The 27,928-nt window shown below is 34.6% G+C and overlaps 5 protein-coding genes across 11 annotated transcripts; 2 read left to right on the top strand and 3 right to left on the bottom strand.

The window, feature by feature from the left end:
- The first annotated feature begins 871 nt into the window (after nucleotides 1-871).
- Nucleotides 872-8,245, top strand: LOC143903443 (mitoferrin-1). 5 transcript variants are annotated; one of them, XR_013258717.1, is made up of 7 exons: nucleotides 876-1,750; nucleotides 3,322-3,598; nucleotides 3,910-4,134; nucleotides 4,317-4,527; nucleotides 4,634-4,767; nucleotides 7,767-7,924; nucleotides 8,021-8,160. XR_013258717.1 is itself a non-coding variant. In XM_077417025.1 (6 exons), exons 1-6 carry the CDS (start codon nucleotides 1,634-1,636, stop codon nucleotides 8,122-8,124), a joined length of 1,068 nt encoding a protein of 355 aa, XP_077273151.1. In that variant the 5' UTR covers nucleotides 872-1,633; the 3' UTR covers nucleotides 8,125-8,244. The 5 variants fall into 5 exon arrangements, 4 of the variants coding, with proteins under 4 accessions (XP_077273151.1, XP_077273153.1, XP_077273152.1 ...); XM_077417025.1 differs by lacking the exon at nucleotides 7,767-7,924 and having other exon boundaries at nucleotides 872-1,750; nucleotides 8,021-8,244; XM_077417027.1 differs by lacking the exon at nucleotides 8,021-8,160 and having other exon boundaries at nucleotides 7,767-7,959.
- Nucleotides 8,246-8,409: 164 nt separating this feature from the next.
- On the bottom strand, nucleotides 8,410-10,789 carry LOC143903447 (ejaculatory bulb-specific protein 3-like). Its single transcript, XM_077417033.1, has 4 exons — nucleotides 10,609-10,789; nucleotides 10,413-10,522; nucleotides 9,167-9,391; nucleotides 8,410-8,944 (listed from the first exon to the last, which is right to left on the bottom strand). Exons 1-4 carry the CDS (start codon nucleotides 10,668-10,670, stop codon nucleotides 8,790-8,792), a joined length of 552 nt encoding a protein of 183 aa, XP_077273159.1. The 5' UTR covers nucleotides 10,671-10,789; the 3' UTR covers nucleotides 8,410-8,789.
- Nucleotides 10,790-10,966: 177 nt separating this feature from the next.
- Nucleotides 10,967-14,802, bottom strand: LOC143903455 (uncharacterized). The gene is made up of 6 exons (XM_077417041.1): nucleotides 14,798-14,802; nucleotides 13,879-14,186; nucleotides 13,578-13,780; nucleotides 13,300-13,502; nucleotides 13,016-13,193; nucleotides 10,967-11,276 (listed from the first exon to the last, which is right to left on the bottom strand). Exons 1-6 carry the CDS (start codon nucleotides 14,800-14,802, stop codon nucleotides 11,019-11,021), a joined length of 1,155 nt encoding a protein of 384 aa, XP_077273167.1. The 3' UTR covers nucleotides 10,967-11,018.
- Nucleotides 14,803-15,042: 240 nt separating this feature from the next.
- On the top strand, nucleotides 15,043-19,027 carry Suv3 (Suv3 RNA helicase). Its single transcript, XM_077417009.1, has 14 exons — nucleotides 15,043-15,248; nucleotides 15,449-15,696; nucleotides 15,761-15,983; nucleotides 16,146-16,314; nucleotides 16,392-16,503; nucleotides 16,572-16,702; nucleotides 16,781-17,094; nucleotides 17,211-17,352; nucleotides 17,444-17,602; nucleotides 17,685-17,864; nucleotides 18,020-18,168; nucleotides 18,246-18,367; nucleotides 18,572-18,625; nucleotides 18,705-19,027. The coding sequence occupies exons 1-14, from the start codon at nucleotides 15,172-15,174 to the stop codon at nucleotides 18,839-18,841; spliced, it is 2,217 nt and encodes a 738-aa protein (XP_077273135.1). The 5' UTR covers nucleotides 15,043-15,171; the 3' UTR covers nucleotides 18,842-19,027.
- A 133-nt stretch (nucleotides 19,028-19,160) lies between these two features.
- Nucleotides 19,161-22,316, bottom strand: LOC143903449 (Y-box factor homolog). 3 transcript variants are annotated; one of them, XM_077417036.1, is made up of 4 exons: nucleotides 22,158-22,315; nucleotides 20,956-21,051; nucleotides 20,649-20,878; nucleotides 19,161-20,464 (listed from the first exon to the last, which is right to left on the bottom strand). In XM_077417036.1, exons 3-4 carry the CDS (start codon nucleotides 20,664-20,666, stop codon nucleotides 20,168-20,170), a joined length of 315 nt encoding a protein of 104 aa, XP_077273162.1. In that variant the 5' UTR covers nucleotides 20,667-20,878; nucleotides 20,956-21,051; nucleotides 22,158-22,315; the 3' UTR covers nucleotides 19,161-20,167. The 3 variants fall into 3 exon arrangements, with proteins under 3 accessions (XP_077273162.1, XP_077273163.1, XP_077273164.1); XM_077417037.1 differs by having other exon boundaries at nucleotides 20,956-21,015; nucleotides 22,158-22,307; XM_077417038.1 differs by lacking the exons at nucleotides 20,649-20,878; nucleotides 20,956-21,051 and having other exon boundaries at nucleotides 22,158-22,316.
- Between the last annotated feature and the right edge of the window lie 5,612 nt (nucleotides 22,317-27,928).

Here is a 27,928-nt window from a genome sequence, read left to right on the forward strand (position 1 = left end):
ATGGTCAATCGCGATAATCGGCGCAGGGCACACTGCGTGGCCCGCCGCGTTCGTTTTGCATTAAACATGAGAGCCTCGATTTCAGAAACGCCGAGGGACTTTAACGCGCTCGCTTTTTTATGCATTCAATAGTACGCAGGCGAACGCGTGTATATGTGTGGAAGATTGCGTAAAATTTTCCCGGAACGGTCTCCGCTTAAGCTGCACTCTCTACATTCTACGCCTTTCGAATAATTTATTATTTCTATAATACTCGATCGACGTTCATTTAATTAAAAAAAAATTAAAATCTGTTTTTTATAATAGAAAATCAAATTTTAAAAAACGCTTTTTTTGCCGCTAATTCGGCGCATCGAAGAAATTTAAGCTCCATCGTTCTTTTTCACGATGGAGTTGAGGGCCGCGCAACACGTCACTCAAACTGACGCGATTGCACGTAGCGCGAATTGTTTCGAGATTCCTGGATGATTTAATAACAATTAGAGTGGTTTTCGTATTTGCACGCGAAAGTTTCGGCAAGTCACCGCGGTGGAGAAAGTGCAGCCGAAACAAAAACGAATTCGCGGCGAGGAACCCGAGACTCGGCCACTCGGCGAGTAGCGAGTAGCGCCTAGCGTGACGCGTATTCACGATGACTTGCCGCCGTGCACCGCCGTCTCTCTCTCTCCTCTCCTCCCTCCCTCATTCGGGAAATTACTATCGTTATCATCGCCGTGCCGGCGAGGCGTCGCATAGGATGTGCAAATTCACTCGGTATTCCGTGCGCTCAAACGCCCGTCCCGAGGAAGGAGGAAGGAGCGCGAGGCGAGCGTTTCGAAGCGGGCGCGGAGTGCGGACGGACGGGGCACACGCGGACCACGTGGTCGCGCACGACGCATGCGCGGCACGTGCGCCCGGACCTAACCTCGCGCGCTCGCGCCGTCGTCCTCGCCGCGATCGGAGTCGTTGCCCCGCGTGGGCCTCGCGTGTGTCGCGCGTTATTTCGGCCGTTTCGCGGCTCGATCCTCGCGCGTGCCGCGTGCCGACGCACGCGACGAGTCGCGGCCTGTCGACAGTGTCGATCAAACGAACGAACGAGAACGGTCGCGGACGGGCAGGTGGGAAGGGGTTACTCGTTACTCCCCGTAGTCCCCGTACGCGGGAGTGGCGGGGACGGGAAACGGGGAGCCCCCGAGCCTTCTCTCTCGCGGCTCCCCCGATGCAGCCCCATTAAGAAACGATCGACGCACGCGGTCACATGTCGGAGCGCGTGTAAACGTGGGCGCCCGTCCCGCCGCGATCCGTCCGTGTGCAGTTTGTTTCTCGCGACGCGATTCCGCGGAACGCCGCGCCGTGTGGCCAGTGGCCGTTTCCTCGCCGCCGATAGCCGATACTCGGGCTGCTCGAGCAAGTCGAGCATCGAATCGGTAAACGCAAACGTGTTGTCGGCCAGCGCGCGAGACAGACGGAAAGAGAAAGAGAGGGGGAGAGAGAGAGAGAGAGAGAGAGAGAGAGAGAGAAGGAAAGAGGGAAAAAAAGAGAGAGAGAGAGAGAGAGAGAGAGAGGATAGATTGCGCGACACCGTGGCGGCGGACTCGAGGCTCACTCACGAGCTAACGCGCGAGCAACAGCAACAGCCTTTTCCCCGTGGACCATGAATATGGACGACTACGAGAGCCTGCCGACCAACTCCGTGGCCGTGCACATGACGGCCGGCGCCGTCGCTGGGATCATGGAGCACTGCGTCATGTATCCGTTTGACAGTGTCAAGGTACTGGTCGGCGGCCCCGCGCCGCGCCGCATCGCAACCACACGTTTCTACCCTCCGGCGATCCTTTTACATAACCTCCTCGCCGCCGGCGGGCGGCGCGCTCCCGATCGGGAGCCGTCGCGCGGACGCGGATCTCGCGACGCGACGACCCGTGGAATTCCCGTGGCGCACCAGGAAAAAGTCACCGTCCGGCGACGTATACGTCGCCGTCGCCGTCGCCGCGTGACTTTTCCTCGATGCCTTCCTGGAACCGCTTGGCAAACGGACGTTTTATCTCGTCTCAATTTATATCCGCCGTAAATAGACGCGCAGATAGGCGACGTTTGTCTCGTGGGATCATTGTTTGCAAGATATATGCGATTCAATAACGCCGCCGCTCGCGAACGTCGCTTACTGGCGTTTTCTCTCGCTTTGGACGAAGAAAATTGCTCAATTATATAGAATGACAAAGTTAAAAGATAACAGACAGTTTAATGGATCTGCGTGTATGCACGCGCGTGTGTCGCTTTGTGCGATATGCATGAGCTAGGACATTTGTAGTTGCATTAGAACTCGTGCAATTTGATTTGATTACTGTAAGTCTCGCAACGTTGACGGAGTTTGTAATATAATTTTATAGAACTCGCTCGATTAAGAAAAGGAAAGTTTGTTTTTTCTCTTTTCCACATTCTAACATTACGTGATGAAATAGGTTCGGAACGTGTATGTGCCATTAATGCGCGTCCTCCATTAGCGCGCCTTGTCATGTTAGTCATTCCTGTCTTTTTGCCACATGCATGTATTTAAAGATATTAACATTTTATCTGCATATTTGCTAAAATACCGTTATCCATATCTTGCGACATAAGCGTATATTGTAGAAATTCACTTCCACGGTACCCTTATTTTCAATATATAATATATATATATTTATGTATAAAAAAAGACGAGAAATTTGTTAGGACTGCAGCTGACAGAAGCACTGCATCGAATATTTGTTGAATTAATTCGTATTTATGGAGGTACGGCTCGTTTGATGACACGATCATATGTAAGATGTTATCATACAATTTCATGGAGTGTACATGACGGTTGAGACAATAGTTACTTTGTATCCAGATGGTGGATGCAAGATGATGCGTTATTGTGCGTTGCAAATGATGCGTTATACCAGGTTCTTATACAGAATGCAAGCGTTTACTATTCATTATGTAACACGGTTCGTCGGCAGCGAGTTCTATTTCTGGTCACCTTTTCAGAGACTGCTATCTGTACTATATATGCTTTCCTGTCTTAATATGCCAGGGCCTTGATTTCGTTCGTTATGCAAATGGGGATAACAGATATGTTGTTATTCTACTTTAATGCAAAGTAAATTGACGTCTGACTGAACTGTCACTGTTCTCATTGTCGGCAAGTCATCCCATTTTAAAATAATTCTGCGGCAAATGACAATTTTATTAAATGGCATTGCAAAATCTTGCGCATAGCTGTTTGTACCAAAATATGCGCGAAAAAGAATGGAGTTAGTTTATTATTATTATTTCTTTATTCTTAATAATGATCTTTCTTATCTGTTGTTGCGTGTCCAGACGAGAATGCAAGCGTTGACTCCTGGTCCAGGAGGAGGAGGTGGTGTGGGAGAAGTGTTGTCCCGAATGATACGACAAGAAGGTGTATTAAGGCCAATTAGAGGTGTCAGCGCAGTGGTCGTCGGTGCCGGTCCTGCGCATGCTTTATACTTTTCTTGCTACGAATGTCTCAAAGAAAAGTTCAAGAGTACGAGATCTCAGTTCAATCATCTTGTCTACGGGGCGGCTGGTTGCGTAGCAACAGTTCTGCATGACGGTGTCATGAACCCAGCGGAAGGTTCGATATAAAAACTACTTTGATATGTGATATTTGATACTCATTTGATAACGTATATCATTGTAAATAGACAGATAATTTTGCAATCTGTGTGCTACGCTTATTGTTATCGTTTAATTGATGAAGATATACACAGTTTCTTATCTAATCACGAGTTGAATATCATCCAATCTCTTTCACTATTTTAAACTTAGTAAAAAAATTATATAGATTCTTAAAATGTTACATTTAGAGAAATTCTAGAAATTAGATTATCTTAAAAGATTAATCATGGGAGATGTAGAGATTCATGTAATATTATTTTGTTACAGTGGTTAAACAACGATTGCAGATGTACAATTCCCCTTATAGGAATGTGTTGAGTTGTATACAACACGTGTATCAGAAAGAAGGGATATTTGCGTTCTACAGGAGTTACACGACTCAATTGGCTATGAATGTGCCTTTTCAGAGTATTCATTTTATCTCTTATGAATTCGTGCAATCCATTACAAATCCAGAGCACGCTTACAATCCAATAGCACATATCGTATCTGGTGAGTCTTTTGATTGTCCATAATATAAATTTTCTACATTTACATTTTTAATGTTTTTGGAAAAGATATATATAACGTTACCTTTGCAAGAACTATATAAAAATCAATCTATTGACATATTATTCCGAAACATTGTGAGGAAATATAGTTGATTAAAGTTTTAATCGATTTTATGCAACCAGGTGCAACAGCAGGTGCAATTGCGGCCGCTGCAACAACCCCTCTGGATGTTTGCAAGACAGTGCTGAACACACAGCAGGACGGCGTACACGCTCAAGGCATGATAGATGCATTTAAACAGGTCTATAGGTTCGGCGGGGTACAGGGATACTTTCGTGGACTACGCGCACGTGTCTTATTCCAAGCACCAGCCACCGCTATCTGTTGGGTGATGTAAGTCAATCGACTTTGTGTTTCTTTCTACTGTTTTTTGTTAGATTACGTAATATTCACCGTCTTTGCGTCGCGTCGCGTAACGCGTTTTTAATCTTCACGACAGATACGAGTCATTCAAGTATGCATTGCGGGGCAAGCAAGATGATGACTATGGCGACTCCGAGCTTGACAACGGTATGAGCGGAATTAATCAGAACCCGACGCTCGCATCAAGATCCAACAGTTTTCAAGGCGCAGGTCTGTACTTTAACAACCACGCCTCGCCGCCCGTGTTACTCAAAGTGACTACGAGTTAGGCATGTAAAAAAATCGCACTGTCGATTGTCCATTACGAGAAAGAAAACTATTTCATTATTCAAGAGTTGTTTATGGAAACAGCGATATCTTCTTTCTTTATAAAAATCTATTGACAATGAATATTTTGTTGATTCGTCCATTATTTGAGCGGCATTCTTACGTACGTTCTTTATCGCAAAGAAACGAAAATCGATGCTAAAGAGAGACAATAGCAAGCAAAGGTACGGGACCTAGATTTATTGAATGTTGATATGTAAATTTCTTCAATTATTGTTAACATAACCGTCAAATTATGGCGCTAATAATGTTATCTTTTCTTTTTAATTTTTTGATTTCTGATTATTGAACGAGGATGATTGATTTTAAATAGCAAATCTGCAAGTTGGAGCAAGAAAAAAATATCATTTCATTAATCTTTATATTATTATTGTACCTTATGCTTTCAATAGATTTTCTGCCATGTATGCGAAATTAGTACGGAAATAATACTATTGTTTTAGAATATTTGCAAATGACTTTATTAGCAATACTAAATTTGAAATCATGAAATAATCATTAATCCTGGTACACTCGCTGGCTGCCATCCAACGTGTATAATTGAAATAGAATGCTATTATCTATTGTACTGTTCATGATGGAGTATAAATGAATATTCAGTAAAATGTCAATTTGATGTATATCAAACTTGAATGTAAATAATCTGTCTGTATTATTTATCTTTTGCTGTAATTTTTATATTAATTTATAAATAAACATTTGTATATATCTAGCTCATACAAATAAATCTGAATATTTTATTAGTAATTTATTCAATATTGATACTTAATTGGATTAATATGGTAATATTTATTGTTTAAAGAACACCAAGCAAATATATTTATACTGTACAGACGGATTCACGCTTGTTTAAAAGTAGATACGGTAAATTACTATTGAAAGCATGATGCAGAGAAGCTAACATTTTTTTGGCATTATCGAGTATAAAAATCGGATGTTTTTTAAGAAGAGAGGAAAGATATGCTCCACTTGAATGGTGTAAATAGGTTACGCATATAGTGCAATTAGATTGCAGCCCACTCCAACACTGTACCATTAAGTAAGTTAAGAAAACAGTGGGATGCATGCAGGAATTTCGTCGATAATAAACTATACTTTAGAGAGCATAATTAAGTGCGCATAATTCATGCAGGATTATTTCGCAAAATTAGACAATTGTTATTAAGAGGACGTTATAAAAATTAATCAAATATTTGACGTTAAAAAGTTGCGAAGACTTCTTAATGAAATTCTGACTTGAACTAGAATACGATGTGACACTTCGTGTTCGGATTATAGGTACGGATTGGAGTGAATTGAATTAACACAGGGCACGATTGGCTACCCTAAACAAAAGGAATTACAAGTGTTGTAAAGTAATTATTTTATAGAAGACTGTAGATAAAACTATAAAATATATTACAAATGTACAGTATAAAATACGAGAAAAACCAGTGTAGAAAAAAATAAAACTGTTATTTGTACAAGTACGATTCCTCTTGATTACTCAAGTACAAATGATAAAATGCTCTTTAGTCATTTTGTAATATAAATAATGTATCTAAATCATATACGATATAACTACAATATTGCTTCCTATGGCTGTGATAACTGGGTCATTTGATGTTGACTTTAAGAGGGAGTAATATCATGTAAAACTCATATTTCACGCCATATTTATTTATTGTTACAATTTTTTAATACCCTACGTCGTTGCTGAATAAATCGTTTGATATTGTTGAAGAGAAAAATAGCACAGTATTCATATGTGTAAAGCTATATGTAAAAGAGAGCGGCATCTAAATTTAAACATAACTTTGTAAAACGTATATTTAAATTATCAAAATTTTTTCTCATTTTTTTTGGAGATTAGTTTCGTCCGAAACATTTGTCCAGATATGCATGGCTGCGTCTGTTACACGCGTTCATGTATTTTGCATACTAATTCAAGCATGCAATCGTCAGTATATTTTATTAGATAACAGGATTCTCAATTCATTGTTTATACTTTGTATTGTAATCTGTTAATCTTTGTATTAAACACTTATATCTCAAAATTCTCTTTATTTAAACCTCAAATAGATGCTTTATTTCTCAGGTATTATAAGATACTATAATACTGTACATGAGACGCGTTTATCAATCTGTGTTTTTTTTATTTATTACGCAAATTAATATTATAGCCACGTATTATTATATAAAATTAATCGACTTCACCATTTTCTATGTTTTCTCTTTTATAAGCGTATACTTTTTTGAAAAACAAGTTGTATATAGTCGATATATATGCTCCCACTGGTATTATAAAAAAGTATAAAAATAATATATATAGGGTACACATATTAAATAAGTATATATTGAGTTTGTGTAACACAGTGAAACGCATTATACATAATAATGATGTAAATAAATCATTCTACAAAGTATTATGGTGTATTTCCATGTTTGATTCATCGCTTTATCTCTCGTTTTCTTACAAGTGTGTGAAGAAAGGAGAAAACATCTGAGAACAGTGACATTTTGAAATCTTACTTCAGTTATTTTCCTTAAAATACTTTTTGATGGCTGTGTAAATTGTTCGTAACAATCGTCTATTTTACTTAAAATAGCGTACAAATTGCAAGAGCGGAACATGGCGAAAATTCCTGGTGATGTGTACAACGCTCGTTTTCAATTATTTCACGACGATCTGATAAGAAAGGAAAACGCGATACGGATAAAGTGGTTTATAAAAAATCAACAACGATTGATAGATCAGTTAAAAGAGCCGAAATTCACGAAACGAGCCAGGGAAATAATTGCGGAGTCTAAGAAACGAGCAGCAGCTCGCGTTGATAAACCAATTGTAATTTCAATCTGTTGATTCGCAATGCTCATGTCTTTTAAACTTTGTACGCACGTAGGTACAACGGAAGCCCTTACCTCCTCTTTGGAGGCCACCCAGATCTGACGGTTCCGTCAATATAGATAGCATGAAATCGATCGATCCCGATGTAAGAGTCATCCTTTATGAGAAAGGAATCCCAACTTTTATCACTACTCACAATTATTTAACTGAAAGGTAGTGCAATAATACAAATCAAACACGGCGCACAGATCTCTGTTTGAAAGGAATTTACTCGACTAATATAAAATGCTTTTTGAATATTTTTTTTAGATATAAAGAACCCCCGGAGAAGCGTTTCTATTTTCCCGATTGTACGAATTGGATATACGGTTGGCGACTTGACGATTATCCTCCTGTTCCACTTAGCAAAGTAGGCCTGAAATCTGTCATGTTAGCACAATTTTATCAGCGTAAGGCGTATAATCTGGAGCGAGATCCAGAATGGTTTCGTGGTTGTCAGATGAAGAGTGCGAGGAATTTGAGTGAATCATTGACATTTTAATTAGCAACTAATCTAACACTTGTACAGAATTATAAATATATCTATTACGATCATCGATATTTCGGTACTATATTTTCTGTGAATAGTTTGTTACATATTTTAACTACAATTTTTATAATAAAATAGGTAAATTTTATAATAAAATACGATAAATTGGTATGTGCAATCATTTATTCCGTTTATTTAATTACAGATATTACAGGTATTATTTAAGTATCTGTAATTTTAACTAATCATACAGAAAACGAACCCTACGATATCGTCTTTAAAAGAAAAATTATTTCTAGAATTTATTGATATTTGCAATGTAGTATGATCAATAACAACATGTTTTTGTTATATATGATACAAATTGCATATTAGTAATATTAATGTCGACAAAGTGTTGCCTCAGTTCCACCAGATGCTACTGTTTATACAACTATTATTTCGGCTATCATATTATAAACTATTATATTCGATTAATTGAGAAAATCTGGGTTACCGCATCGAGAAATAGATCAGTCCATATTGCCAACAGTTGTCAGCAGTTATTGTTCAATTATTCTTCACATAGTCTCTAGACTTTACAACTATTTGCTGCCACATCTCGGGTTGATTATTTAACCAATAATCACGTACTTGCATCAAAATTGCTTTGTGCCCATCAGCACACTTTTTGCAGTCAGTTTGGATAGCTTCGCCAAACATTTCTGAAATCGAGAGGATATTTTTTTGGACTTGTTTATTCTAATTCATAATAATCGACATCTCTCCTGATTAGCAAAGTGTATAGAATCTGAATACAATAGAATTAAAGCTCGAGATACATTCAGAAAGCTAATGTTCTTCATTAATTTCGATTGATCAAAGAGTCTATCGCAAAGGAAAAAAGAAATGTATATAATTCAGTAATAAAATATATATAGGTATACCTGACATCAACCTCTGTTCTTCTGTGCACGGCCCTATTTGCATGTAGCATTTGATATGTTCTTCTCGGCTATAGTCGTTACGTAACATACCTTGAACATCGAATTCCGCGTATTTTTGAGGATATGTCTCTTCCTCTGCTAGAACGCACATTAATACGTTCATAGCGATGATCAACACGACGTAGCTTAGCCGAGCCATTGTTCTTTGCTGTGGTACTTGAGACACTAGACGGGTAATGAAATGTACATTTTATTTATACAGATTAGGTTAAAAACATTGCGTGTTGAAAAATATATGTAAAATATAAATATAATGATAGACTTTAGCAATGATAGATGATAGCAATTAGACTTGATCAGAGATTGAAACATACAAATTATGTAAATTTTTAAAATACGAAATATATGTCTAACTTCTTATTCATTATTTCTAATGATAGAGATGATCTGGTTAATTTTTGCTAAGAAAAAAATAACTGAATCGAGTCATCAATAACTTTTTAATTATGAGCGATTGAAAAAAGTCTTTGCAATTTAAATTTCTAGAAGCTAAATAGGTTAAAAAAATTGTTTTCAAGCAGTAATTTTATTATACTATAACAGAATTCTAATTTAAAATTTGATTACACACAGAGATACATAATATTAAAGATTTAAATAAATAATAACTTTATTGACATTTTTACTGAAGAACAATCGGCTTCAATTTGATATAATTATTGTAATTAAAGCACATACAGATTAATAATTCAATTATGCGTTATGCGGAATGAATTTTTTTGAAAACGTTGACACTAATAGATGAGTATGGCAAATAAGTTCTTTTCTCACAAGTTATTTATTAATATTATGATATGAAATAATTAATTAGGGCAATGTTGTCCATTGCAGAGATAATTGTATAAATAAATACGCGTACATGTACATCAAGATTTATTAAATGTCTTATGTTTTCAGAAGGATCACTAGACATTGTCAGGTTTATCAGATTTAAATAGTCATGTAATATGCATGAAAAAATACCTAATAACCTTAGATTATAGAATTGTTGAAGTACGTATATTACAAAAACTTCATGTACATCATTTGTACATGCAATATGCAATTACTGTCTCAAATAAATATTAAAAAAGATTGTTCATAAAATGATACATTAATGTACTTTTTTTTTGCTTCCTGTTGTAAAATTCGCGAAAATTATTACACCAACATAAGAATTTATCACTTTTCTGACAATAATACTTACGACTAACAGTTCGACCAGGTCGTGTGTATAGTGCACTTGAGAGCTTGTGGAACTGTGACTGCAGTTCGAGAGCTCTCCCTTTTATAGGGCCAAAAAGTTCTGGAAATTTCCTACTCTCTAGATGGTTTATTGACCTTTCCTGTTTAACCTGTTTTCAGAATACATATAAGACAAAGAGTATCTTATCTTTAATTACCTTAGAAATACTCTGAGAAACATCTGGGAACCACATGGTATCGAATTCCACATTATCGCCATCCCTCGCCCCAAGGGGTGGTGTGTTTGTCTTTGGGAAATTCTCCCATGTAAAAAAAAGGAGCGTTTGATAAAGAATATCTTATTCTAGTTATCTTGGGAATATCCTGTACGCCCCTATATATGAGCGATGATCACGCTGTCAAAGTAACAAATGATTAATATTTTGACCAGTTATAATTCGCACTGTGTTGAAAACATAGGGCAAATATAAATAGAATTACATATATTTATTTATTAATGCAGAACAACTGAAAATGAAACTTTCGAGTGGCATCTTTTAATTTTGATAGCTATATTCTATTATATAATTTTTTATTACAATAAATTTCACTTTTTTTTCTTCTTAAATTATCGTTTTTTAACTTGCTTAGTGTTCTCTTTATTTAGGCTATTAACAGAAAGCAGATCTAATGGCAATAAAAAATCGGCATGCTCTGGCAAAGTATTAAATGCAAAATTTATAAATTTCTGAAATTCCTTAGTAAGAGCATCGATTTTTTCTTGAAGCATTTTATTCTTATTGCGAAGTTTTGTAATCTTTTCCTTCATTGCATTCATAATTTCTTCTTGCTTAGCAATAAATTCATACAAAGACTTGATTTTCTCCTATATATTGTAAATATATAATTTTTTGATTAATATTTTTCATCATTATAGTATCTCTAGGCATAAAAGTTATAATACGTATATATGTATATACGTGGTCTGTCTAAAAAGTAATGAGAATTTTTTTTTAACAAACGGTAACACTGCAAAAACGAAACTGCAGTAGACCGAGAGCTTTATTCATACTCTACCTTTAGTCAAAATTTCAATTTGATAACATCCCAGATAACATATGCATGTTGCTTAAGTAAGACGTCGTAAAGATATCTTTAAGACAACTAAGATATCTTAAGATATCTTTAAGATATCTTTACGACGTCTTATGCAACATGTATATTATCTGGGATTATTAACACATTTATTAATTCTACAATCATTTGTATAACTGTATGTTTGGGCGACGTGTCACGAAAATGGAACACAAGAAAATTAAGCAGCGTTATGTGAAGTTTGACACAGCAAATTCTGTGTCAAATTTCAGGATAATGTGACAGAGAAACATTTGAAAAGTTGACAGTGAGGTGATTGGTGATAGATTATATTAAATTTGAATCACGAAATTGTTTATGTCATTGTTGGTCCAGAACGGGATTCATCTTCATAATTTCACCGTCATCTAAAAATGTCTTGTGCCCGGGATAAAACTTGATCTCTGTAAGTCTGTTTCAACTTCTTAAATATTTCCATCGTATTATCTTGGAGTTCGACATAGATTTTGGTCGCATAACGGTACTCGATTTTCTTGTGTCTCGTTTTTCATTTTCGTGACGTGTCACCCAAACCACGGTCTTATGGTATGTAAAACCGTGACTCAAACATACAAAGATTTTACAATTATACAAATGATTGTAGAATCACATGTGTTAATGTTATTAAATTGAAATTTTAAGTGAAGGTAGAGTATGAATGTAACTCTCGGTTTACTGCAGTCTCGTTTTTACAGTGTTACCAGTTGTTGAGAAAAAAATTCAGTCTTCTGTCTTATTACTTTTTAGACAGACTATGTATATATATATATATATATATATATATATATACTTATATTATTTAAATTTATTTTAAATAGCACCCTGACAGAAATATTTTACTGAAATTCTCTCTCCATTTTGACCTCATTTCACTATTATTCCATAAGTTTCATGATACCTAACATAAAAGAAATTTTGTTATTGTTTTTCAATAGTATAATTTAACTTTTCTTATATTATTTTCATCGATTTCATAGTACTTTCGGCAAAATATTTCCATCAAAGCCACCCGCTGAAAATATTATGAAATCGATGAAAAGTGAAATAAAAGTTGTTGAAAAATTACTGAATATATTTCGAAGTAAATAATAATTTTTCTTATGAAATGTAATGTAATACTGTGAAATATAAGGAAAGTTAAATTATACTAATTAAAATGTAATAAAATTTCTTTTGTTAAGTATCATACAATTTACTAAATTTAACTGAAAAACTGAATTTTTGATGACTGAAATATTGATAGAATAACAATGAAATGGGATCAATTGAGAGAAAATTTTAGTAAAATTTTATTCATATTTTCAGTAAAATATTTCCATCAGGGCATTTTATAATAAATGCATTTATCATAAAGTAAGATAAGATATGTTAGATAAGATATATATGTTTCAACTTTTCTTTTAACATTTTATCTAAACGTTTTGATGAAAAGAAAGATACGTAAGTACAGATATATTTCAAATTTCCATTTGAAACAGATAATATATTTACCTCAAAATGTTTCTGTACCGCTTGCAGTTGCGAGCTGCAACGTAATTTTTCCATGCAAAAAATATAGATAATATTTATTACATTTTGTATCTCGAGTACACGACGTTGGACATGCAACTCTTCCATTTTCTTCCTCTCAATTTCTCTGATTCTTACATCCTGTTTGAGATACTGTTTCCTTCGTAGATAAAAACCAATTTCATATATTTCACATATTAGGATATTTTGCCGCGCGTCGAGACCCTTTCAAAATTTGTTATATTTCTACAGTATCTAATAGATACCTTATGATCTTATTAAAATCAGCAATCATCTTTTCTCTTTGCGCGCGATGATTTTGCTCAAACTCATTGTAGAGAGACGTAACGATCAAGTTTATTTGAGGCCGTATCTTTCTCAACACGTCGTGCGTTGTATCTATTCGCGCTTTTACGATGGCTTTTTGCAGTTCCTTGTTGCGTTTCTCATCTGTATCCCTCAACTCAACCTGTTGCACAAATATATTATAAAATAATTAATTGTCCCTTGTTGGGTTCAATTATGTACGCTGTTTTATGTCTACCTGCAACTTCTCCTCCAACTCTTGCTGCGCAAACCTGAAATACTCTTCGTATCTGGCGTGAATTTCATCTGCGTTGCGTCTAACAGCAAATCTCTTTTCAGCCTCGAGCATATGACGTTCTTCCGCAAACTCATCCCTCAGCTTCCTCTGCGTCGCCGCTTCAATCTCCGCCTGAAATTTCTTCAGCTCACTTTCGCCCAACGCTGAGCCAAGAATTTAAATATAATAAAATATCAACAAGCATATGAACATGCTTGGTCCATCCGATTTTGACTTATTTAAATTTATTGAGGTATTATACCTAGAATGTCGCTGTGCAAGTGTGACTTAAGAACTTCCTGTTTTTTTGCCCACATTCCCATCGCGTCCGCCTTTAATTGGCCGTCCTGCGTGGCGCAACATGATTGCTGTGAAAGTTTGGTAAGGGGTAACGAGTCCAACAGCTTCACTGCGTCCTGGGGACTGTAGTCTAGGAGAACTTGTGCCAACGAAGCGCCAAGACGCCGCTGGATCTCCGATCTCGTCGGACTCCCGTCTCGCGTAGCGCATTCCAACTTGCGAAATTTACGGGAGATACAAACTGCGTGAACACATTTGCAGAAATGAGGTCTTTGTCATCTCTATCGAACGATATCTTCCGTTAGCATCAGATTACGATATACTCGTCGTGTAGTATATATCTTAGCGTAGCGTCGCTTACACATTGCGTTGTCAAGAAAGACGGCACATAATTCTTTTTATTGCTTATTTATTCGATGGGAAATTTAACCCTCTGATCCTCGTGCAGCGTTGTGCGTCATTCCTAAACATGAAGAAACAAGTGAATAGATATAAGAGAGAAGAAGTTATGTATGTACGTACCCTGGTAAAAAAAATTTTCATATTTTCTCAGAAATTTTCAAAGAATTTCTCATATGTTTTAGATTTATAAAAATTTCTGAAAAAAATATGTCAAGCTTCTCAGATATAATTGGATTTTTCAGAAATAATTGTATAAGAATTTTCGGAATATTTCAATATCTGTACGTCTGAAAATTTCTGATAAATTGCACGGATTTTTCCATATTTATTCAGATTTCCACATGTGTTGACGGGAAAACTCTGAAATATTTCATTATTATTTTGTCGGAGTTTTTCTGGAAGATGTTCCAATTCGTATTAAAAAATTTGATTAATGAATAAAAAATTATGAAACTTTTTCCACCAAGGTAATGCAATACGTCATCTACATGTCTCGTTTTGCGCATTGTTTTCAACGTTAATTATTTACAGACGTTACTGGCGAAATGCTAGCAGCTTGTTATCAAATTAGAGTGGAGTATTGTGACAGAATATCGGTGTTCACATAAATTATAATCTATAATCATCCGAAATCATTCACGATGCACTTGGATCGCGAATGAAATTTTCGCGCTCGCGATGGTTGGTCGCGCATGCGCAATGGCGGCGAGACTGCAGCGTCGAATCTGCACTGCACAGCGACTGTCGGATCCCACGTGTCTGATGTGCGTGTATGTCCTTACGGTCCTTACCGCGAGCCGTGTACTACTCCTGGTACCTTAGGATGTTTTGACAGCAAGGTTTTGTTCGAAAAATGATACTTGTAAAATGTGCTACGATGGAGCAGCTGATACGAAGATGCGCTTTATCGGCGGTGGCATTAACACGCAGGTACATTTTATATATACAGCTTAAAGTTGTTTATTATTTAGACATTTATAAACTTTACAGAGTATTTCTATATTTCGATCGCATCTCTCTCTTATCTCCTTTCTGCGAATTACCTTTCCAATGGATTGCATAATGCAACAACAAGCTGTATTGCGAATACCCTACTATGATTCCTAATTTATTTCATAATTTGTCGCCAGGTCAACGGCGCTTGGTACGTGTTACGTCCAGCCATGCAGAAGCAAGAAAAGCGACACAAACGACAGCAATACAAACGTACCGGAATCTCTGTTCCATCCTGTGCCCATCAAACCGAATCCCGATGATATAAACGTTGGCGCTGAATTGACTGGGTCTTCGTTGAAGAAGACGGATCTCTTAAAGATATTGAATGCCTTCTCGCAGAAGACGGAAATCAAGGAATTAGCTCAGCAATACGGATTGGATCGTGAGTATCAATAATCAAATGTACACGCACTGATCATGGTTTCTGACTACGGCATTGATTTCAGACTATCTCCAGGGACAGGCTTTTACAAACTTTAAACAGTACTGTTTAGGAACGGAACCATTACCCGTAGATCTTTATGTAGTCCTGAGCGATATCCTTCAGGGTGCTGGAAATGTCGCCGATATTTTTCCGTACTTCATAAGTCATGCCAAGCAAATATTTCCGCATATTGATTGCTTGGACGATCTCAAAAAGATTAGCGATCTACGAAATCCTGCTTCCTGGTAAGAAAACATAGATTTATATAATATTAAAGTTATCGAAATTTACTACCTCATTATGCAATCACTATTATTTTAATTTAATATATGTGTGTATATTTTAATATATCAAGAAGAACATAAAATTTTCACACAAAGTGATAAAACTTGACTATTGCTCTTTAGGTATCCTCTGGCAAGATCAAAAAGTAGAAAAATAATTTTTCACGCTGGACCAACAAACAGTGGGAAGACTTATCATGCTCTAGAAAGACTTATTACCGCAAAAAGCGGGGTGTATTGTGCGCCGCTAAAGTTACTTGTTGCGGAAGTATTTCATAAATGCAACGAAAGGGTTGGTATCATATATTTACTTCGGTTATATTTGCCAAAGATAAGATAATGGTAATAACATATGTAACATTAATTTAGGGAACACCATGTGATTTGTTAACTGGAGAAGAACGAAAGTATGTCAAGGGCCACAATAACGCAGCGGATCATCTATCTTGTTCCGTAGAAATGGTGAATCTACAAAACAATTGTAAGTGTTATTATTCTGGCATCTTCAACACATAAAAAAGTTGCCAATACGATCATAATTTATTGCAGATGAAGTAGCCGTAATTGACGAAATTCAATTAATGCGTGATCTTAATAGAGGCTGGGCGTGGACGAGAGCCCTTCTGGGAATTCCCGCGGATGAGATACATTTATGCGGCGAAGCTGCTGCTATAGAATTAGTATGCTTTTTAATTGTATATTTAAAAATTATGTACCATTAAAATTGATGTCTAACCAAAAGTTGTATGTATATACAGGTAAAAGCCATATGTGTTTCAACGGGCGAAAACGTGGAAGTTCGTAGATATAAGCGATTAACGGATCTGGAGATAGAAAATCAAGCTGTCGAAACGTTGAATAACGTTATGTCGGGAGATTGCATAGTTTGCTTTAACAAAAACGATATATATACTGTGTCACGTTCTCTCGAGAGCAGAGGAAAAGAAGTGGCTGTAATATATGGCAGTTTACCACCAGGTACCAAGCTGGCGCAAGCTGCAAAATTTAATGATCCTAACAATTCTTGTAAAATCTTGGTAGCGACCAATGCCATTGGAATGGGTTTGAATTTGTAAGTTTCATGCATGTTTATGTGTTAAATCTGAAACTTTACGTTTATATTTTGAAGTTTTAAGTGATAAAATGTGTATCATTGAAAACGATTGACGAGTCCACGCATTGTTATAGGCATATCCGGAGAATTATATTTTATTCATTGATTCAGCCAACGTCCAACGAAAAAGGTGAAAAGGAAATGGACGTTATATCTGTGTCAGCGGCTCTGCAAATAGCGGGTCGTGCTGGACGTTACGGCACAGTTTGGGAAACAGTGGGCATAATCCAATTTATCTCTGTTAACGCTACAAAAAAGACGATGCAGAGAAAAGTGTAAAATATTAAAATACACTTTTGTTTCGCAGGGCTACGTAACGACGTTTAAACGGGAGGATCTGCCGACTTTGAAAAATTTATTGAGTCAAACGCCAGAGACAATAACGCAAGCTGGTCTCCATCCAACGGCGGATCAAATTGAGCTGTATGCTTATCATTTGCCGAACTCGTCATTGTCGAATCTTATGGTGAGTACCGCGTGAAAACAGGAATGAAATTAATTGTAATCGTAAATGATGCCACTTATAACGCCTCATCCATTTTTTTAAGGATATTTTTGTGTCGTTGTGCACAGTCGACGATTCTCTTTACTTCATGTGCAACATAGACGACTTTAAGTTCCTAGCCGACATGATACAGCACGTTTTACTGCCACTCCGTGCGAGATACGTATTCTGTTGCGCGCCGATTAATCGGAAATCGCCATATGTGTGCACCATGTTCTTGAAGGCAAGTATTATATTACTACTGACTTTTAAAATTGATTAAAGTATTATTACGAAGAAAGAGCTCCCGGGGTTAATATAAAACCTGCTGTATTTTTAGAATATAATTTTCATTTTTACGTTTTTTTGTGACATACATAATTGTGCATTTTTTTTCAGTTTGCACGTCAATACAGTAAAAACGATGCGATAACATTCAACTGGTTATGCCAACATATCGGATGGCCCTTTCAAATGCCGAGAACTATCATCGATCTCGTCCATCTGGAAGGCGTTTTTGATGTATTGGATCTTTACCTTTGGCTAAGGTATAATGAGATTGTAACTTAATTATGTGTCTTTTTTTTGCGTTCTTATATTCATTTTATTATCTTGTATTCTGTAGTTACCGTTTTATGGACCTGTTCCCGGATGCTGAAATGGTCCGTGACATACAGAAGGAACTTGATGCACTCATCGAGGCAGGAATAGTTAGATTAACGACTTTGTTGTTGAATTCAGATGCAGGTAAATGTGATTCTTTTGAAACGAAATATTTACAATATAATTTGTGATCTTCCGCTACTCTAATTTCTGTTAGTCTAATAGAAATATACGTATATTACGTATGTGTGTGCGTGTGTAAATTTTATCTTATATATTTTATTAAGATCGATTTTTATAATACTAGTTGTGAAGTGTTTAACATACAAGTCTTTTTCTATTATTTAGGTGGAGAGCCCGATAGTTTTGAGTTGCAGACGCAAAAACAAAACTTTTACAGAGGTAAATTGCTGTTTATAAAAAATAACTTAATTATACATTTGTGATGCCTGAGTGCTAAATTATATGGATTATTTTTTAGATTTTAAAGGACCTGGCAAACGTACTGTAGGTAAAGGCAAATTGACTGAAAGATTAATAGCGGAGGGACTCTTAACACCACAGATGTTACGTGAACTGCAATCTGAATGGATTAGGTCAACGAAAAAGAAAAAATAATATAACTGTATAGCGATAAAATGTTAAAATCTATTAAAAGAATTTCTTTTATTGCGAACTGAATTAAGAAAGGCATAATTAAGTTTACACGATATGAATAATGACATAATACCTTTAAGAGAGTATTGACATTGCAAATAATACCAAAATGTTACATACAATTTAATGTATAAAAGAATCATGTCATTGTAAGTATTATGTTAATATTCTACGTATCGCTTTTATGTAGTTTTGTCCATATATATGTATATATATATATATATATATATATATATATATTAAACATTTTCCTACAAAAAAATATAATCTTCATTTTTTACCTATATATAAGCTTTATGCTCTGTAGATTTTATTTTCATAACTGAAAAAAAGATCTGATCTTTCTGGTTGCACATTTAAATATCATGATATTGTTTTCACTCGTGAATTACAATAATTTGACATGTATTGACCCAGATAACATTCATGTTGCATAAGACGTCGTAAAGATATCTTTAAGATATCTATATCTTTAAGATATCTTATGCAACATGCATGTTATCTCTGGGAATCTTCATATTAAATTAATTATTGCAGTTAATTCAATTTATATTAATTAGTCGCAATTTAAATTATAAGAAATCTATCTTCATATAGCCATCACGTGGAGAATCACGTGGAGCAAGGTCAGCTCCGAAGGTTTACAAACTGATGTTTAGCATATAGTCCCGAAAACATACCGGCATATAAGGCTATATATTATAACAATATATAAAGGCGATCGATAGTTTTTTTTAAGATGTTAAAATAGTTCATATACAAAGTATAATAAACATAGATTAATATTAACATACGACTTAATTAGTTATTTAATGATAATAATTTTTTAAATAAATGATGAAAGGTACATATGATCTATGAACATTCATAGTAACATGTAACATGTAAAATGTAATATAATCTTTTGTTTAACATAGCATTATACGAAAATAACAATAATAGTAAGAGAAATAAGACCGTTATAATTCTCCACGTGATATGGCTATATGAGTTGTGTATCGTGACCATGAGGATGTATAGCTATCGTTAGCAAGGTCAGCTATACGAAGGTTTACAAACTGGCATATAAGGCTATATATTATAACTAGAGAAATAATTATAAACACATATAGGCTAAATTTATATTATTATATTGTATATATTTATTTTTAATTCATTGGTTACAGATTTTCAGATTATTTTTGACGTCGCTTGATTCAAAATTCATTTAAACAATTTTAGATTAATATAACAATATAGTTATTTAATAATGATTTTTTAAATGTCATTTGCTTAAAATAGCAATAGTTATACGGAAATAACAGGACAGGATTGCTTCTCATTGGTGGCTTTATGGCCCTTCTCACCGATAACACCATCGGGAGATGGTGACGGTACGCTACGAATAGCCTTTCTCGAGTTGTTCCTGACGATGGCCGATTTATGGACGAATACATCTTCCTTGGTATCATTTCTGTTAATGAAACCGTAGCCACTCTTGACATTGAGTGACCATTTCACAGTTCCGGTCACTTTGTTCGCGATGACCATCTTCTGTTGGACAGGCTTGGGTTGTTCAGGCTGCTTATTCTCCGTCTCCATAAGCTATAAATACAAGAAGTAATATACACACACACACACAAATATATATGTGAGTAAACTATGCAGGAAGTAAAATCTGTATTATATAACCAAAATATAAAATATCTTTTTAATTAAAATTTAATTTAATTTAATTTAATTTAATTAAAATTAACTTTTTAATTTTAAAATATCTCTATTGCCTTACCTCTGTTTTTGAATTCATACATTCATTTCGAGTTAGGATTAATATATCAAATTTTTGACTGCAGTGATTGTGTTATTTAATATTGTATATCCAGGAATGTTATTATATATTTTGTCCCACATCCAATCTTTGATTCCAATAATTGTATCTTTTATTGTATTTATTCCGACAGATTTTATATTTGTTAACGTATAATTTACGTGTTTTTTTTATAATTAAATTAGTTAATTCTAAAATATCAAATAACGGCTACAGTAAAATTTTAATTAGTCAATTATTGTTAATTATCAAAATCGTATAAACTTACGTTCGGGTGAGTAATACGTTATTAATCCATAAAATGCGATTAATAATATTATTAGGATCACTATGGTTAAAATCATAGTTGTTTTAGACATTTTCGCTAATTAAAAAAATAAAATTATTATATATAAAATAAATAAACATATATATATATATATATATATATATATATATGTATCAACATATAATATGGACTGCGCACAGGTATAGAGAAATATAACCGGCGACTCACACCGGTGGAAGAAAAGAGATAGCGACTGGTAGAGGTCAAGCTGTCCTTTCTATCCAGTGCAGTGCGTACAGACAAAGAGGGAACGAGGTAGAGGTCAATTCTACCGGACACTTTTTGAAAGGCTTTCATAAGTATGAGAATCGCGTAGTCCAGTCCATACTATATGTCGATGCAGAGCACACACGTGTTCTCCTTGTGTTGAATAACTTAATATCTCGATAATCAAAATGTTATTCAACAACCCCTTTTCAATGATCAATAGGTCGTTAAGTACAGGGACAGTAAACGTATAAAAAATAAAGAGGAAATTTACACATGTAAGACAGAGATAAAATAACAACTTTAGAATCGAAATGGCAAGGTCGCTCGCGGAAGATAGCATATATATAAATATCGAAAAGTTAACCGACGCGGAAAATTTTCAAATTTGGAAGTTTCAAATAGGTATAATGTTTAAAGCGAATGAGTTCAACGAGTTAGTAACACAAAATACGCCGGAGATTGAAAGAACTCCGCAGTGAAAAAAGAAAGACGCGACTGCACAAAAATTAATAATTACGACGCTAGATAAGAAACCGTTGCTGCATAAAATGTGCATAAAAATTTGCAGTATATATGAAAGGGATTTTGAACAACAAAGATGTTAATAATCTACCTATTAATTATGTACTATATTACAATATGATAACGCTCAGTCATAACAATAAATATCAAAACGCTCAATCAAAACATTGCAATAAAAAAGAGAAATATATTATATGATATAATTAATGACTATTAAAATATTGGCGAGGTTTGAGAGAAAATTAAAGACACTTTTAGTAATTCGTTTGTTCCTCGATTGCAATGTCTACATGTACGTTACGTCTTACTACAATTGTTATGTTTATATATTATAAACAACCTCTTTTCAATAAAAATTACAACACATAACATATAACACATAACATATACATATATATAATTGTACGTACTTATAATAAATGGCCGTTAATCTTTTATAATATATATCTCTTATATATCGGTTTCACAGTTTAATCGTCGGTTATAGAGATCGCGCTTCCAAACGCGCTCGATGTCCCGAGTCAGAGGTCAAACGATCTTTCCACACGTGTCGGCGTGACGATACGATTCGAAATGATTATTGGAGTTAAGGGTTGCGTTTTGCCGAACCTCTGGCGACGGCGGCGACCTCCTCTAGCCAAACCGCCAGGTAGCAATTAAGTGTGATTGGTTGGATCCAAAGGTAAGAACGAATCGTCAGTACTGCAAATATATATTTTACGTTACGTATACTATATATTTTCAGTACTGAAACACAGATTATCTATTAATCTGTGACTGAAAGTTGCTGACAGTGAATATCAGAATGCAGTCTTAGCTATAGCGAAGGTAATTCGGCAAAACGCAGTCATTGGCTGTGATTGGTTGGATCCAAAAGTAAGAACGAATCACATTTAATTATATGAAAGGTGACTAGGAAACGTTTGACACGGGCAACATCCCGAAACAAAAATATTTACACGAATAAATTGTTCGCGTTCGAAATGTTTTTATGTTTCCGCATTCTTCAATTCTAATATGTGTAATGATTTAACACAATATTCTTTGTTCTTTTGTTAATATTTTGCAAGATTTATCTGTTGCAGATTTTTTAACAATAATTTGTAATGTTCTTTCGGTGTATAATGTATTTTCATTAAAAATTTATCATTAAACGATAAAAAAAAGTTACATGTACGTTCTTTTAAAACTTTGCAACAAATGAATTTTTTAAGATATTAACAAAGGAACAAAGAATATTTTCCGTTAAACTTATATATATTACGTTTACGCGAGCGTTACTTCTGTTGTAACTTATGATAATTCACCCGTTTACGCGGAGTAAATTATCGTAAGTCACTACAAAAATCTGTTTACGCGAAGGAAAATCCCGTTTACGCAAAGGAATTATCGAAAGTTAATACAGAATAAGTAACGCTCGCGTAAACGTAGTATTAGTCAATCTTCGGGCGTATATATATATATATATATATATATATTAATATAGTATATATAGATTTTTAAATATAAACACTTGCAATAAAATTAATAAGTCATACATCACACCCACACATACCACCACCCACACACACCCACACACACACACACAAACCACCACACACACACACAACACACACACACACACACACACACACACAACACACACACACACACACACCCAACACACACACACACACACACACACACAACACACAACACACACACACACACACACACCACACACCCACACACACACACAACACACACAACACACACACACACACACACACACACACACACACACAACACCACACCAAACAAAAACACACAACACACACCAACACACACACACACAAACACCACACACCCACACACACACACACACCCACACACACACACACACACACACAACACACACACACACACACACACACACACACACACACACACACACACACACACACACACACACACACACACACACACACCCACACACACACACACACACACACACACACACACACACACAAACACACAACACACTCACACACACACACACACACACACACACACACACACACACACACACACACCACACACACACACACACACACACACACACACACACACACACACACACACACACACACACACACACACACACACACACACACACACACACACACACACACCACACACACACACACACACACACACACACACACCACACACACACACACACACACACACACACACACACACACACACACACACACACACACACACACACACACACACACACACACACACACACACCACACACACACACACACACACACACACACACACACACACCACACACACACACACACACACACACACACACACACACACACACACACACACACACACACACACACACACACACACACACACACACACACACACACACACACACACACACACACACACACACACACACACACACACACACACACACACACACACACACACACATTTATGGATTGTATGCTTTTAGTTGTAAAAATTAGCATATATAATAATATCTTTCGAAAAGATGGTTGTATAATTTGTCTTTTACAGATAATACACTTATTGTTCTACTATTCGTAGTTTAAAAATATTAAATTTTAATCTGTTTTTTTCACACACGAAATAATCCTAAAGAATATTAAGAGAAACAAGACGTACAAATTATGATAAACAAATCCACAATACTAAAATACATACAAATATTATTAAGCTACCAAAAGATCCATGCAGCAATTAGACCGTAAATGACATTTCTTCTAAAATTGATTTGTAATTCTAAAGACTTTGAAATTTTCGCAGATTACCTTCCGAGGCAACCATAATAACAATCATAAAATAATATTGTTCTTCCATATACTGCAACACCATATGCAGAAATTTTTCGTAATATAAATTGTAAATGTTTTTTTCTTACAATTTGATCACGTTCAAAACCGGTAAAAAAATTTTTATATAAAAACATATACAGATATGTACAATTATATATGAAATATGTCTATACATTATTTTTAGTTTTTTTAAAATTGTTTTTCCTGTATATACGAATAACACAGATTATATAAGAGAAAAAAAACATATATATGGACATATTTTATAATTATATATATACTTATGTTTTTATATAAAACATTTTTTGCCAGGAAATATCATTTTGTTGGCCAAGTCTTTAAATATCCTATTCAGCGATTGATCAAATAGGTAATTAAATGATTAGTATAATATAATTCTGTGGCCTCTTAAATATACAGAGATAAAATGCGTATATTACTTAAAAAAATTGTATTTTTTTTATTGATTCTATAATTTTTATATTCCTGCATAAAGAATTGCTACAAAAAGTATCTCCAGAAATTGAATTGTAATAAAATTGATGGATCGTCGAATATATCTATTATTAGTGAAATAAAAATATGTAACCAATAACAATAAATTTATATACAATATAATGATATAAATTGTATGCCTATGTGTTTATAATTATTTCTCACTTATCCATCTTACAATTAAAAGTGAATAATAGTAAGAGAGAGAAAGAAATAAGACCGTACGGTTATAATATATAGCCTTATATGCCAATATGTTTTCGGAACCATGCTAAACAGTTTGTAAACCTTCGTAACTGACCTTGCCTTACGTGATTCTCTACGTGATTCTCCACGTGATGGCTATATGAAGATGGCTACATTTCTTATAATTTAAATAGCGAATATTCTTTTATATTATAATGGTCTACACCACTTTAGCAAAATAACTTAATCGTCAATAATAATTGTTATTCATTAAAAATTAAATAAAATTGTGAATTTAATTATATAATTTAAATTCACACTCACAATTTTTTTTTTCTAGATTCAAAATTTCTTTCCTCTTATATATATATACATGCATCAGTTTATTGAATACGAGACAATTAAGAGTATTATATTTTGTCATTGGTAATATTTGCCAATTTGTTAGCAATAAATATTTGTCATTTTAGAATATAAATTATCATACCAACGATTAAAATCGCGAAGACAATAGTCCTTAATAATTTTCTCATAATGTAAAATTTAGATTACTAGACATCACAGACGCGCGTTTCGCGCGCGCTATTTAGCTTTAATATTACACACAACTGTCAAAATATGCTATGACAGCCGCTCACGAAGTTAGCGCAGCAACAGAATCAATCAGCATCGCGGAAAAGAGCCAACAAAGCACGTCGAGACTTTCGAGAAGACTTCGAGAGATGCGAGTATCGATTTAACATGCCTTTTTTTAGAAAGGATAGCGCAGCAACAGAATCAATCAGCATCGCGGAAAAGAGCCAACAAAGCACGTCGAGACTTTCGAGAAGACTTCGAGAGATGCGAGTATCGATTTAACATGCCTTTTTTTAGAAAGGATTTAAGTATTTATTTATTTATTTATCTTTTTTGTTTAAAAAGCTTAACTTACAATTAGAATAGATTGTTCTTTGCTTTGTTTATAAAATCATATATCCGTGAGTTGCCTGTTTTATTTAATAAAAGCTCATTTATATTCATGTATTTATATATAACACATTAATTTGTACCTAGTTCAACAAATATAACATATCCTTACAAGGACTATGATAAAATAAGACTTAGATCTCTGATACTGATAATTACACAATATCCACAAATAATTTAAATATACAAATAAGAGCCACCAGTGCGGAGCCTAAATATCTCATAGAGATTAATATCACGTCGATTAAAGTCCACACACCCAGCCCGCCGAAACTGAAAAGCTTGCCGATACCTTCTTGCCAATGTCCTAAGTAAAACCAACAATCTATGTAAGAATTTTATGTGAAATAAAAAAATATATATATCTTATCACACATACACTAAGAGTTTTGATGCCAAGAGTTTAGACGCATCGAGAGTAAAAGAAAAAAGAGATTAATTCACAAAATAAATGATTAATATTGCTTCAAATATTAAAGTTATATTGAGAAAAACTTATATGTGGAAAAACAGGAAAAACTCGGAAATATTCATAATAATATGCCTCCACAATCACTGAATTTGAATCCCATTAAATTATTATACATTATAGGATGATTTGGACCGACGCAGGAGAAAAGTCGATCTAAAAAATAAAACACATTTTTTTCGAGGTACTACAAATCCATATTTGGCTTGGAAAAGTATTTCAGGGATGTTGTTCGTCAAAAGTTAGATTTAGTTGAAAAAAATTCAATTCGTTATATATGCGGTTTTTTGATTCGTAAATGTTTAAAGAAACATTCATGCACAATTTGTGAAGGATACACCATCGATCACATAGAATTTGAAGATTCGACAATTTTTTGTTTTTTGAAATCATACCAAAACCAAAATTCAAATTTCGGGAATTTAAAATTGCCACATAATAATTTCATTTTTTACGTGTGCTCATTGGAAGCGACTTTCAATACGTCTCTTGTGGATTAATTATTTATTTTTCATTTGACTTTGTGTCGTATAAGGTCGAAGAACGTAGAGACATGCGGGTCTGTTTAATAAGGTGAACAAATAGATTTATTATCATAGTTCCAACTAATTTTCGTGCGTCTGGTCAAAGTAATAATAATACTTTACTACATTAATTATTAAGATCAATTCCTTTAATACACCGTCTTTGAAAATTGCTATCATCTATAATCTTTGTTAAAATAAAGTTGCTGACATGTAGACATGTAGTCCAACACCGCATAACGCTATATTAATTCAAATCAAATTGTATTCTTATTTCTCTCTTTATTGTGTTCCGTTATATCTTAATTGCATATATATTACAATACATGTTTTAGTTATATCTGTAATAATTGACATGGTTTTCAATTTCTTTTTGTTTGATTTGTGCTAAAGTATTTAAAAACTAAGTCAGATATAGTTCTAAAAATAATTATATCCAATCATATAAATAATTATATTAGACACTCAAGCAGATTGCTACAATATCAAAACTTTTTACAGAATTATCATCATATGTGTTTGAGCCTTTAATATATTTATTTTAATGGTCAATTTTTTTTTGATTATAATTTTCAAATCTGTATCAGGTAAAATTTTTATATATTTCAATTTCAGCAAAAAAACTAACTTCTTTCCGTACATATATAATTTTGAAAGTACATTTTATATTGTGTTTCATA

The sequence above is a fragment of the Temnothorax americanus genome, unplaced genomic scaffold (genome assembly GCF_048541705.1).
Source record: "Temnothorax americanus isolate GAGA-0224 unplaced genomic scaffold, ASM4854170v1 Scaffold47, whole genome shotgun sequence".
Classification (NCBI taxonomy): domain Eukaryota; kingdom Metazoa; phylum Arthropoda; class Insecta; order Hymenoptera; family Formicidae; genus Temnothorax; species Temnothorax americanus.